Source organism: Halyomorpha halys, unplaced genomic scaffold, assembly GCF_000696795.3.
Source record: "Halyomorpha halys isolate HHAL.00 unplaced genomic scaffold, Hhal_1.1 Scaffold1243.1, whole genome shotgun sequence".
Lineage (NCBI taxonomy): Eukaryota > Metazoa > Arthropoda > Insecta > Hemiptera > Pentatomidae > Halyomorpha > Halyomorpha halys.
The window spans coordinates 324,803-337,871 of NW_027114799.1; the positions used below are offsets into that span (position 1 = coordinate 324,803).

Here is a 13,069-nt window from a genome sequence, read left to right on the forward strand (position 1 = left end):
TATATATATAATTTTATTTATCTACCACTTAATCGATTAATTATTATTTACTTTTTTCTTTCTGTTTCAGGTAAGCAAACATCACAAATTTCATGAATCTTTTATTGAAAATTATGAATTTGGTTCCTGCAACAGGTATGACTTAATAATTTTTTCCCCCCTCGTTTAATTGGAATGCTTTTCTGAAATTTGAGATAATTAAAATCCTTCAGAACTATTCTCTTAAAATCTGTTTCATTAAATCATCCTTGTTAAATTATGCTCATAATAACTTGTTTTATAATTTACAAACAAATACTCATACACACGCATTAATATCTATATTTAGTTACTATTTAACTCCTATGCATATTTTTTTTTCTTTTTTCTGGAAGAACTTATCCTTTATTTCTTTGATTTATATTAACATCCGAGCATCGGTTCGGGAAATAAACTCATAATCTAGTTACTTATTCTACTAAAACAAAAAAAATAATGCACAATTAACAATAACAGAGAATAACGGATCAATAAGTTAAAATCAAGTATAACGTATTTAAACATAAATTACAATTAACACTACTTGTTTAATTGTATAACTAGTAAAACAACAATATATTAACAAAATAAACAATACAAATCATTAACTAACCCTTTTAAAATTTCAATTGAAAAGTTAAAATTTATAATTGAATTATTTATCTCTTTACTTTCATCTTTCTGGGCATAAAAAAATAATGTGCTTAGGAATGATTCGAAGGCTTTAGGCATAGTGCACATTCAGTTCCCAAATACTAGTTAATAACTTACCGATCAATGTTTCACTCATTCAATCTGAATACCAAAAAAATTACCTGTTTTGGAATATGAGTTAGTGTAGGGATAATACATCCCAGGGCTGTAGCATTAACATGGCCCGTCAATTCTAAACAATTCAGCATAATATTATTACTTTTTCTACCAAACGTTTGATCAAGTTACTGTATTACAGGTTGCTGAAGTGAAAATATTGGGTTACTTAGTTGGGTCAGTGTCGAAGTGGGATGCACTATTTATAGTCTAAATTTGTGATTGGGCAAAACGTTCATTGGATAGTTATTTACTGCTACTTGAGAGATTAGTGTATTGTTACGGATCGAACTGTATCAAACCTAGATTATCTTTTAATTAATGATTACCTTAATAACTAATACCTTGTTAATGAAAATTAATGATTACATTAAGTAATAATAACATTATAACAAAATAATAAAAATAAAAGAAAATCCGTCTTAGCCCACAGACACCTGGCAAAGAACGTTTGAAGCCGTCTTAAAAAACATGATCCGAGGATGCAATAGGCGAAAGTTGTTCAAGTTACTTTTTAACAATTAAGGTGGGGTTTCGACTTAGGCGTTTCTGTTTTCAGTTTTTATAATTCTATATTTCTAACCAAGATGGTCAAGAATAATAAAAATTTTAAACATTTTTGTTAATATGCATTACAAATACATAAATTTATAATTAAAATGGTTATTTCATGAAGAAAGATGGTTTGCTTATATAATAGCTTCAAATATATCGCTGCTTTGATTTAATGGCGGAACAATAAAAAAAAAAAAAGAAATTTCTTCGGATTTTTTAAAAATTATATCTGCACCGCTAGAACCCATGAAGGGTCTTTGTAAGGAAGTACTGTTACTAGACCAACGGTTGTGCAAGGAGGTGATTTGGTCAGAATCACTCTCGACCGCCAGAGTTTTACCCAATTAAGGGTACCCAATTTAGGAGGCTGTGGGCCCCAGGAGGGCTCCAGAACCCACAAGAGTTGACTCACGACTACAGTGTAACAGAAAACAATTTCCTGCCGGATTCAAGCTCGGGTCCTTAAAAGTCAGTACCCCGTGGCTACCCACACCCACCATTTATTTTTTTCGGCCTAGACTCCTATTATTGGAGTCCTATACTGCCTAACCATGGTTGGGGGTTAAAGTTCTTCATTTTGTGGGACCGCCACTCAATGAAAAAAGTCAACGTCCCAAGCCGGATTCGAACCGGCACCGCCAATGGATATCAAAATTGGTAAGACTGTGTCTTAACCACTGAGCTACGAGCGGTACCCATTTTTTCTTAACGTGTTCCAAAGATAGTGTAGATTCAGCATTAAGAGTGGTACATCTTCATTGTATCTAATTTTCTATCGGATAACAGAGGTGTTCAACTGTACTCAATCTTTCCTAAGATGAAAGTATAGTTGTTTCGTCATTTTCAAGAGTTTTGTTAGAATTGTTTTCATGTATAATGGGGTATTTTGTTTAGCCAGTTTGGAGCGGTTTTTTCGTAGCAATGACATATTTTAACTTGTTTTGAACTTTAAGAATTTCGTGTTGAAATCAATAGACATAACTTTTTATTATGGCGAAGCGTAGAGTAGGACAAATGAGAATGGTACAGTACTTAGATTCTTAGAAAATATGGTAAAGGCAACAAATTACGAAATTCATTTCATTTTTTACAGTTAAAAATGTCTTGGCCAGGAAAAAAAAAGTTTATGGTAACTTATATTAAATTTCACATCAATTCATTCATCTCAAGAGAGGTGAAACGAACTTTGTCATGTGCCTCATTTATGCACCTTCGTTTCCATCAATCGTGCAGCCAAAAAATCCGGCCACCCTTGTAGGGCTGTTCAAATGTCGCGCGAAAATGTCTTGTACATAGAAACCTTTCAGCAGCTAAAGGTACCCTTCCAAAATATCAATTAAGAAACATTCAATATAAGCGAAATAAAAGTAGTGAAGTTAATTAAAACATGATTTTTGCTGATATTATAAAAACTCATATTTAGAGAAACAAAAAGTACACACTCAAGCCTAGAAATTAACGACTTACTTTTTTTTCTATTCCATTATTTAAGATCTTTTTCACTTTTGTCATCCTAAATTTCATTACTTTTTTACTTTCACTTACCTATACATGGAATAAATATTAAGGGAAAGTATTACGATCGTGCTAAATTTCGAATCCGAGTTTTTGACAGAAATACAACTGAGGTCTGCTGAGTCAAAATTACAAAGTCTGACAAAATGGTCTGTTTGTGTTAAGAAGAAAACCCACCTTAATCGTTGTAAAGTAACTTGAACAACTTTCGCCTCGGGTCATGTTTGTAAGGCGGCTTTATATCTTAGTAACATATAGACGTTCTATACCTTGTGTCTGTTTGCTAATATGGAAATTATTTTAATTTTGTAATCCTGTTGTAATGTAACTATAAATTACAATTAGGTAATCATTTATTAAAAATAAATTAAGAACACCCAGCTCGGTTTAATAAGGTTTGATCCGTAACAATACACTAAGTCTCTCAAGTAGCAGTAAATACTTATCTAATTAACGTTTTGCCCAATCACAAATAGTGCATCCCACTTCAACAGTGATCCAACTAAGTAAACCAATATTTTACAATGAAAATATAACTTGATTAGTTCGAAGATGATGTTTATTAAAAACTGTTATATCTCGAAAAATTAGTAGAATGTAGACACTGAAGACACAATTACCTAATATACGAAAAATTAACAGAATAGAATAAAGTTTGCCGTCAATATTTGAATAAATATATATTTAAAACATTTATATGCTTCTCTTGTAAAATTATAATTACGTAAGATAAGCCACTATTCAAGAAAAGCAGTCATTATAATTTCAATTTTCACTTTATATTAGTCAATTGTTTTTGTTTCAGTAACTCGAGGGAGTTGATTTTAACTATTGCCTAATTATGTATTTTACTAATAATATCAAATAAATGTAACTAAATTGTTGATCAAATTCGATTATGACAAGATATCTGTATGAATGTGAACAACTAAAATGCTTCCGTTTATCTTTGAAGGATTATGAGAACCCTCTTAACAAAATCTATGACCTAGTTGATGAGAAAGTATTTGTTTGTGTACCTTTCACGCTAATTAGTTTTAACTTCCTCCTTTTATTTATTTGTACAAGCAGCTCGATAGGAACTTAGCGGCCATTGGCTAAGGGATGTATCCCTCTTCCCTGCTCCTCTCCGTTCTGACCACCTTCCTTGTCCACATTGTCTTTAATCGGCTAATGGGGTTAAATTGATTAGTTCCCTTTAGGGTGTAGTACGTAGTACGAGCCATGAAAAACACGACCTGATCTAACTAATACGTTTCCATTCCTTTTTCTTTATGATCTGGAACACTCAAGATATATTCTTAAAGATCTTTTTCATATCTGGCAGTCTACTACGAAGGTGTTAATGTAAAGAGAAGTGTTTAGAATGGACGCCATGGTAACACCGATACTGTCCTACTCCTTAGCGACTAATCAAGTCTATTTTTAGCTTCTCGGCCATGTTGTAGATTCGCGATTCCTTTTAAGACCCTCTTAGAACAAACGAATAAGGGCTTGATAAAACAATTAGTTCATGATGGTTTGAAGCAAACGATGTTCAACTTGATGATATTCACCGATATTTGACACTTAAGTCACAGTTTTACCAGAGATGATCCTAGGTACTCAACCTTAGCATTTCTTCCATTTTGTTTCAAAATGGTGGCAGATGCCATATGACGTATCTTTAACATTTAAGATGGAATAAAAGTATTAAAAGTGTGTTTCGGAAAAATTACACTAAAGGCTAAAAATAATACAAACTATTTTTTTTTTAAATTTAGCTATATGGAAATAATAAACCATACAGTAATAATTTAAAACCCCCTTTATAATTTCAGTAGAATTAAAAATATATATATTATATATAATGTAAAATATAATCAAACTTATCAGCTGTTAAATTGCTTTATTGGTGTTCCCATCACTTTTTACCTTTTACCAGGGCTATTCCTGACGATCTTATATTATCATCTTATTTAGAGAGCAATAATCAATAATTAATTTATAAATAATCATTTGACAATGTTACATCAATAATCTAAAATGATAATGTTACATCAGTAATGGAAGGGATATTATTTATATATTTTTTAAAATTTCATTTATCAATTTTGTTAAACGTTAAATCTGGTATTTCATTAAGAAATATAAAAATTAGTGCTAAAATTCTCAGCACTAAAATAATACGTGCGATAAATATATTGATTAAAAATATTGGAAATAAACTTGCAAAGCAGTATTTTTGTAATTGTTTTAGTTCGCATGTGTCTAAAAAGAAATTAAATTCTGATGTAACTTAGTAAAATACGAATAAATACCATATGATTTACTTACTCACTATCATATCTTTACATTGTAATTATAGCAGAAATCTAATTTGTAAATGTAAGACTGGGCCATCCTATTTTTTATAACGAATTAATGCATTAAAGCAAATTTTTATATAATGTATAATATAATGTCATATAAAGCTTTTATATTATAAAAATAAAATATATATGTATATGTGTTTAATATGTATTTAAATTGATAAATCTAATAATCATCTATCTTCGTCAAACTGCGTCCCTAAACTGTTTCTAATTTGTGTAAAAATTGAAGTCACACAATTTAAATCTCGCCTTTTCCTGTCTTACCCTGATCTGCGACTACTGTGTAACGCAGCTCAATAATGTTTTTTTTTTCATTTCGAGCTAGTCCATTGTTTGAAAATATAGTTTTATTTATAATTACCAGCCGATAAGAGCTGAATTATTGGTAATTTATACAAATTAATAATTTAAACATTTTGAGTCAATTTTTGTTCAAGAACTTTAAATGTCATAGAATGAACATGCTTTGGATTTGGTCATAAAATTGTGATTTATGATCGTTTTCATTGTTTTATCCCTGAAATAAATAAATTTTGTTCTGTCGGGATTTGCAGGTTTGAGAAGTTCAATCAGACTCAGAGAAATAATTTCATCGGAGAACTTAGATCAGAAATTATGTATAATCTAATAAGATAATATTATTATTATTAATGATGACATAATGTAATAAATTAATGTAACAATATAAGATGTTTAGTTAAGTCTTAAACTTACCTGTAATAGTTTTATTAACTTAATATTTATCACAAACCAAGGCCACTACAAACGATTCGTTCATCGCCGCTGATTACTCCCATATTCGCTACCGTTTAATGATAACTGAAGGACGTTCAATTGGCAATTGTAGGAAATTAAACACATTGACACCTATTTGCTTTTTCAAGTTAATCGATTTAATATGAATCGAAAATAGTGTATATAATTTTATCGTAATAGTAATTCCTTTTGGAGATATGTAATTGTGGTTATAACTCCTTATTAACGAGTTTGCTTCCTTATTGCGTGGACAGGTGAGACTGAAGAGACTCATGTAGTGCATCATAAGATTCATCTTAAGATTTTTAGGCGCTCTGATGTCTCTAATTGGTATACCGAGTTCAAGTGGCTTTATCCTACTTTCCAACGACAATACCTATTATTCTTTTTCTTTTCCAAATCTTTAAAATCCAAAATTCAATCTAGATCCTTGATCTCTTCACTATACATTCATTAATCCATTTATTGGATACTAGACTCCAACTGATTCATTAAAAAGAACCACCTACTTCAGCGAATTCGTTGTCATTCCTGCAATGTGTGTTTTGTAAAAACTTATTTAATGGTGCCAACGTTTCGGCCAGAATTTCTAACCTTCATCAGGGTTAAGAACAAAGAACAAGATAACAACAAATGAATATAAAAAATAATTAAAAAAGAAAATATAAACAGAATGATTAAGATAAATAATTGTACAGAATAAAAATTAATAAATTTTTGATTTTCATTCAGTACAATTATTTACCTTAATCATTCTGTTTATATTTGTTTTTTTAATTTTATTTTTTGTATTCAATGGTTGATATATTGTTCTTCGTTCCTAGCCCTGATGAAGGCTAGAAATTCCGGCCGAAACGTTGGCACTATTAAATAAGTTTTTACAAGTTATTGGTGTTATTTTCTGACCACACCACCAACCATGTTCTCTTCATATATGTCTTTATAAATTTTAAATGAATTCTAAGAACATCTGCCTACAGTTGAATAAAGGATAAAATAATAGTTCTGTATGAGTAAAAATAATTATAAAATATTTTATCAATTTATATGTTTAACCAAATTTAAAATTAAAAATTATATGTTTATATGGTAAACCAAAACCAACAAAACATTAATTTCAATTCAAGGATTTTATTAATTTTACAGGTCCATGATCATTGGTATGGGATTTGAGGAGGGTGGTTAGGAGTTAGTCGTAAGACACGTGGGAAAAAAGATTTTTTTTAGATGAAGTTGTGTTGTTGAATGTCATTAGGGGTGAAGGATTAGAAGTATAGTATATGAAGTAATTGATGGATTCATCTAGTGTGACTAGAAGAGAACTGAGGTCGAAGAGATTTCCGAATCGAAGAGGGTAGACAATGGCATGTAACAGATAGCTAAAATTTCAGTGAACATGTATTTCAGGTGAGAAAAGTCGGGGATCGAAGTATGATTTTGGATATAAGCCTGTCATGAAAAATTCTCCCAGCACCATCTTCCCTGTGATCAAAACCACAGAGTCATTGATAAAGGATACTTGGAATTTTGTTAGTTCTGACTCTGAACCGGAAAAGACAGAATGTTAGTGTTTCTAGTACATCGAAGACGGATAACAGAACCCTGTTATTGCCTTACATTTCATCTAAACTACAATTTATCTGTTATATTTCCGAAGAAACTCAAAATAATTTTGGGATGAAGTTATCTACGCAAATAATTTTCGCAGTGTTCCGTAAGTTCACCAAGACATGAGCTGACTATATTATTCCAGTAGAGTTTAGACAATGATATCTACTTAACATAGTACCACGATGAGACCGGTTTTCTCAAGGCAATGGGAGAATGCTCTGTATTCATATCTGGCGAAAACTGTAAGTAACAAAGCGCTTCCTTTTTGCAAATAATGTATACCCCAGTAAACATCTTTTATGAATAATTTTGCATCTGTTAATCGTATTTTCCTCGAAAATAATGGATTTTAATGAGGACCAACGAAGGGGGGTACATTTCATAGTACAAGAGCCGAGAAGAAAAAAAAGTAGTTATCTCACACCAATTTTTGATTACTTTAATGAAAACTATGTATCATTACTAGTCAAGATTGATAAGTCTGCCAAGTATAGGTAGGGGGATTAAAAAATGGCGGCTGTTTTAAAACCTTAAAAAAAAACATTAATTTTTCATTTGGAGCTCTCTCTCTATATCTTAAATACTACTAACAACACTAGAAAATCTAAGAGAACATTATTTAAAGAAGAGTAAATTTGCTGAAATATTAGCACTAAAAGAGCTATTTACATCCAATAGTTCTCGAGATATAGCTTTTTAAAAAGCAGAATTTCTTAAAAATCTACTGAAGGATTAGTAGTTAGTTAATTTATTTTGAGAAATCTATATCTCAAGAGCTATGTGACGTACAGATGTCTATTAGCACTCAAATTAAAGCTAGTTTAATGGACTATAAAGAAGTTTGTGACCTTTAACTTCGTAGGAATAGTAGTTTTCATGATATTTGCTAAAATAAATTAATTTAGAGTTGTTCGGACAATAAGTTTGATTTATGTAAAACTTTATTCCAGAAACCTTTGGACGTACAGAGGTCTGCCACCGCTCAAATTAAAGCTACTTAAATTTACTACAAAATAGTTACTATGTTTATCTTTGTAGGAGCAGTAGTTTTTATGATGATATTTGACAAAATAAACTCACAAAATGTTAATTTCTAGTCGTTCGTATAAAATGTTGGATTTTTGAAAAAATATATCTCTAGATCCATAAGACGTACATATGTCTACCAACACTCAAAATGAAGGAAATTAAACTTACTATGAAGTAGTTTATGACACTAATCTTCGTAGGGGTAGTAGTTTTTATGATATTTACATATGAATATAAATTTGGCAAATGAAAATTTGTCCGAACAATTATAAATCAATTTATTTTAGCAAATTTCATGTAAATTATTACTCCTACGAAGATAAACATCATAAACTACTTTATAGCTCATAAAACTAGCTTTAATATGAGTACTAATAGACATCTGTACGTCAAATGGTTTATGAGATATAAATTTTTCAAAATAAATTCCCTAGCTACTGATCTTTTATTACGTCCCATACAACGTTTTTATAAAATGATGCTTTTTAAAAAGCTATTCTCGAAAACTAGTTAACATAAATAATTCTATTAGGGCTCATATTTTATCAAATTTACTCTTCTTTAAATGACGTTCTCTTAGGGTTTTTTTTGTGTTGTTCCTACTTTTTAAGATATAGTGCTCCAAATGAAAAATTAGTTTTTTTATCGCTTTGAAACAGCCACCATTTTTTATTCTTCCTACATACTTGGCATACTCATCAGTTTTTACTAGTAATTATACATAGTTTTCATTAAATTAATCAAAAATTGGGGTGAGATGACTGCCTTTTTTCTCCTCTTGGGCTCTTGTACTATCAGATCCGTTTTGTAATCTAGGCACGGTTTTGGAGGTTATAGTGGCGTTTAACATACACCCACATAAATTTAAAAATATAAAAAAATTAGCCATACTGAGAATTTCGTTCCTTCAAGTCATTTTTTGTGACAATATGACTTAACCAACCATTAAAACATGTGGATAAATATTTTTCTCCTTCTCAATAAATACAATTGTATAAATTATTTATTATATAAAATAAATATTTTATTAAGCATTATTAATAATAATAATAATAAATATTATTAAGTATACATTTGTCATTTGGATTATACATTTGTATGTATTTATTGTATAAATTTAATAATAAAGGGTATTACAAAAAAAAAACATTAATAAAGAGAGATTTCCCCTAATCAAATTCCTTTTTAATGAAGGTTCCATTCAAATTAGAGAATTGTCAATAAATACAGAAACCTTAGAAGTTTCACTTGTCAAGTCTGTGATGAGAGTCTCATATGTTATTTTTTCCCAACATATTAGTATTTTTTTTTAAAGTGTGATAATTTTTCATTTTTATTTCAGGTTCCAGTCTCTGTCTTCTATGAGTCATTATGCTCTGATAGCATTAAATTCTTCACAACCAAGCTGATACCTACATTCACTGATAAAAATTTCAACTTCTATACCATTTCCCCTAAAGTTGATTTAATTCCTTTTGGAAAAGCTAATAAAGTAAGTACTTTATATAGTATTTTTTTTTTTTTAATATAAAATGTTGTTCTAATTAAACTGATGATTTTTTTTCTTTAGTAATCAACTATATTTAAACAGTAAGATTGTTTTTTTTTTAATATGTTGATCTTTTAAGGGAATTAATATACAAATATGGCAAAATGATTCTTTCTTTAACGTTCAACTGGTTTTTGTAATAAACATTACTTTATCTGTGAATCAAATGGATTAGGAATAATTGATATTCTGATTATTCTGTTTCGGAAGACTTTTAGTTGTAGTATTATTACTATTACTTTATATTTCAAGAAATATTAAAATTTTCATTCAGTATGCCATTAATATTGAAGGTAGAAGATTTCAATAACTCATCTGTTAATAAAAGAGCCAAAGTGGAGAAAAAATAAGTTATTTCATCCCAATTATTTATTTATTTTTTATGGTAACTATTTACAATCCTAATATTTTTTATATATATTTTTTTTTTGGAAACTATTTATTGTTAACAGTCAAAATTGATGGTTCTTCCAACTATAGTTTAGGGGAATAAAATTACAAAAAATTCATTTTTGATTTCATTCGATTAAAAGTGAAATTGTGTGTTATTTTCTGTCAGAAAAAAGTAAAATTTTTATCTAGACTATACATTAATTGTCATTATAAACTAAATATTAAATATTTAAGGTGCATGCCCTTTCAAGATTATTTTATTTGAGAAAAACCTAACATTTTGGCTCATTTTTCATTAGGAGCTCCATATGCCTGAGACTACGTACTGCATTGCTCATTATTTAAAGTAGAATAAATGTTCTAAAATATGAGAGAGATCTGACAAAACTCTTCATGCTCAATAGTTCTTGAAAAAGTTTTTTGGAATGCAACATTTTTTCCAAATGGCGAAAAATCAATGTTTTGTGAATTAATTTGGCTGAATATCACGGAAACCGCTGCTCCTACAGAGATAAAATATCAACTACATTATACTAGCTTTAATTTGAGTGCTAAGAAGCATCTGTACGTCAAATAATTACTGAAATATAATTTTTACTGGACAACAAGAAATCAAAATTTTGCAAATTTATTTTGGCAAATACCATGGAAACTGGTACTCCTACTCAAGCTACTACTCGTCAATTGTAACTAATCAGAGCTAATAGATGCCTATTTGTTGGTGTTGTAGTTTCCATGATATTTGCCTAAATAATTTCATAAAACATTGATTTTTTGTTATTTGGAAAAATATTGTTTTTCAAACAATTTTATAATGGAAACTATTGAACATAAACAGCTCTAGTAGGGCTCATATTTTAAAAAATTTGCACTACTTAAAATGATTTTCTATTAAGTTTTTTCAGTGTTGCAGATAGATTTAAATATGGAGCTCCAAATGAAAAATTAATTTTTTATAACGTTTTAAAATTGTCACCGTTTTTTATTCCCCCTAACTCGGGTTGGCAGTCATCAATCAGCCCTTGAGAAATCCTTAATACATTCAGTTACCAATCAATCATAAGTTGAATAGGAGAGGATTAACACATAAAACCTTCTGCTCATGAACAATGGAATCGTGGAAGAATTCAAGTTAATGACTTTCAGTACCAACTGATCTCCCATGAGACCTGATATCTGTTATGCAACTTCAAAAGTTGTGTAGCGCAAAGCAAGAACAGTGCAAAAGAAATCAGTGACCAGAAAGAGAAACATCTTGAATAATTGTATATATGTATATATAGTTGACCATAAAAATTGATATATAAGAAGATGGTCAGGGTTGCAGTCAAAAGTGAAACAAAAATAGTTGTAAACTATTTTTGTTTCACTTTTGACCGCAACACTGACCATCTTCTTATATATCTTGAATAATTACATTAAACATACAATCCTTACCCTGAAAGAACTGGAAATGTCATAGGAAAAATCTGACATGAAATGTACTCATGAGTTTGAAAATAATTTAAAGTGGAAGTGGGCAGAAAAAGGAAAGTTTTGTAAATAAAAACAAAAGGAGAGATGGGCATTATCTTAACCAATGAATACTACAGAAAATAAAGTTTAATTTAATTCTCAAGTTTTTCACTTAATACAATCACAATGAGAATCTAGCAAGAATGAGATCTCATATAGAGAAAGAAGTGAGGATGAACAAGATGTCAGCAAGATCTCACCTTAGACGTGTGTTGCTAATATACTTGCTTTGTGCACTTCCATTGATTTAGGAAAAACAATTGGCATTATTTTATATCATTTTAGACTTAATTATTATTATATTATTTAATCTTTATATTTTTATGATTACTAATTGTATATTATATAAAAATATTAATACTGAAGTGGACTCCATTTAAAATTGAAAAAATATATATTATATATTAAATATTAAAAGTATTAAATATATAAGTTTTACATAATGTCATTAGTATTTATGAAACTTGATGATTAATTTTTTATTATTTTTTCCTAGACAGGAGATACTTACACCTGCCAGCATGGACCATCTGAATGTGATGGGAATAAGGTCCATGCCTGTGCTATCAAGTTTATCACTGACCAAACAACCCTGCTCAATTATATTGGATGTTTGATGAATGCTAGTACACCAGGCAATAGTACTCTTCCATACCCAGATCCGGCAAAAATAGTAAGAATCAATTGTATTTGTTTAATGGCTTTTCTCTGGTGTTGGGCTTATTCCTTTAACTGTAGATACATATTTCAAGCTATATAGAGAAACTATAATCCATAGCAATATTTATAGTTTTTTACAAGGGGTGCACCACAGGGGGTGGTCCTTGGCTAGGAGCAGAAAAATCCTAGGTTGAATCCATCTGTAACCTATTTACCTCTGCAAAGTAAATTTCTTCTTTCTATTAAAAAAAAAATTGTTTAATGACAGAGGCAATGTCCTTCGTAAAAAAAGATTTTTTTTTTA

General features: G+C 29.6%; 1 protein-coding gene across 1 annotated transcript in view; it reads left to right on the plus strand.

Annotated features, from left to right (window-relative positions):
- The window catches only part of LOC106688962 (GILT-like protein 1), a 99,222-nt gene that overhangs the window by 79,728 nt on the left and 6,425 nt on the right, over positions 1–13,069 (plus strand). Inside the window, exons 2-3 of the mRNA XM_014433681.2 lie at positions 9,991–10,140; positions 12,602–12,778. Coding sequence (XP_014289167.2) covers positions 9,991–10,140; positions 12,602–12,778 — 327 coding nt within the window. The remainder of the gene's footprint in view (positions 1–9,990; positions 10,141–12,601; positions 12,779–13,069) is intronic.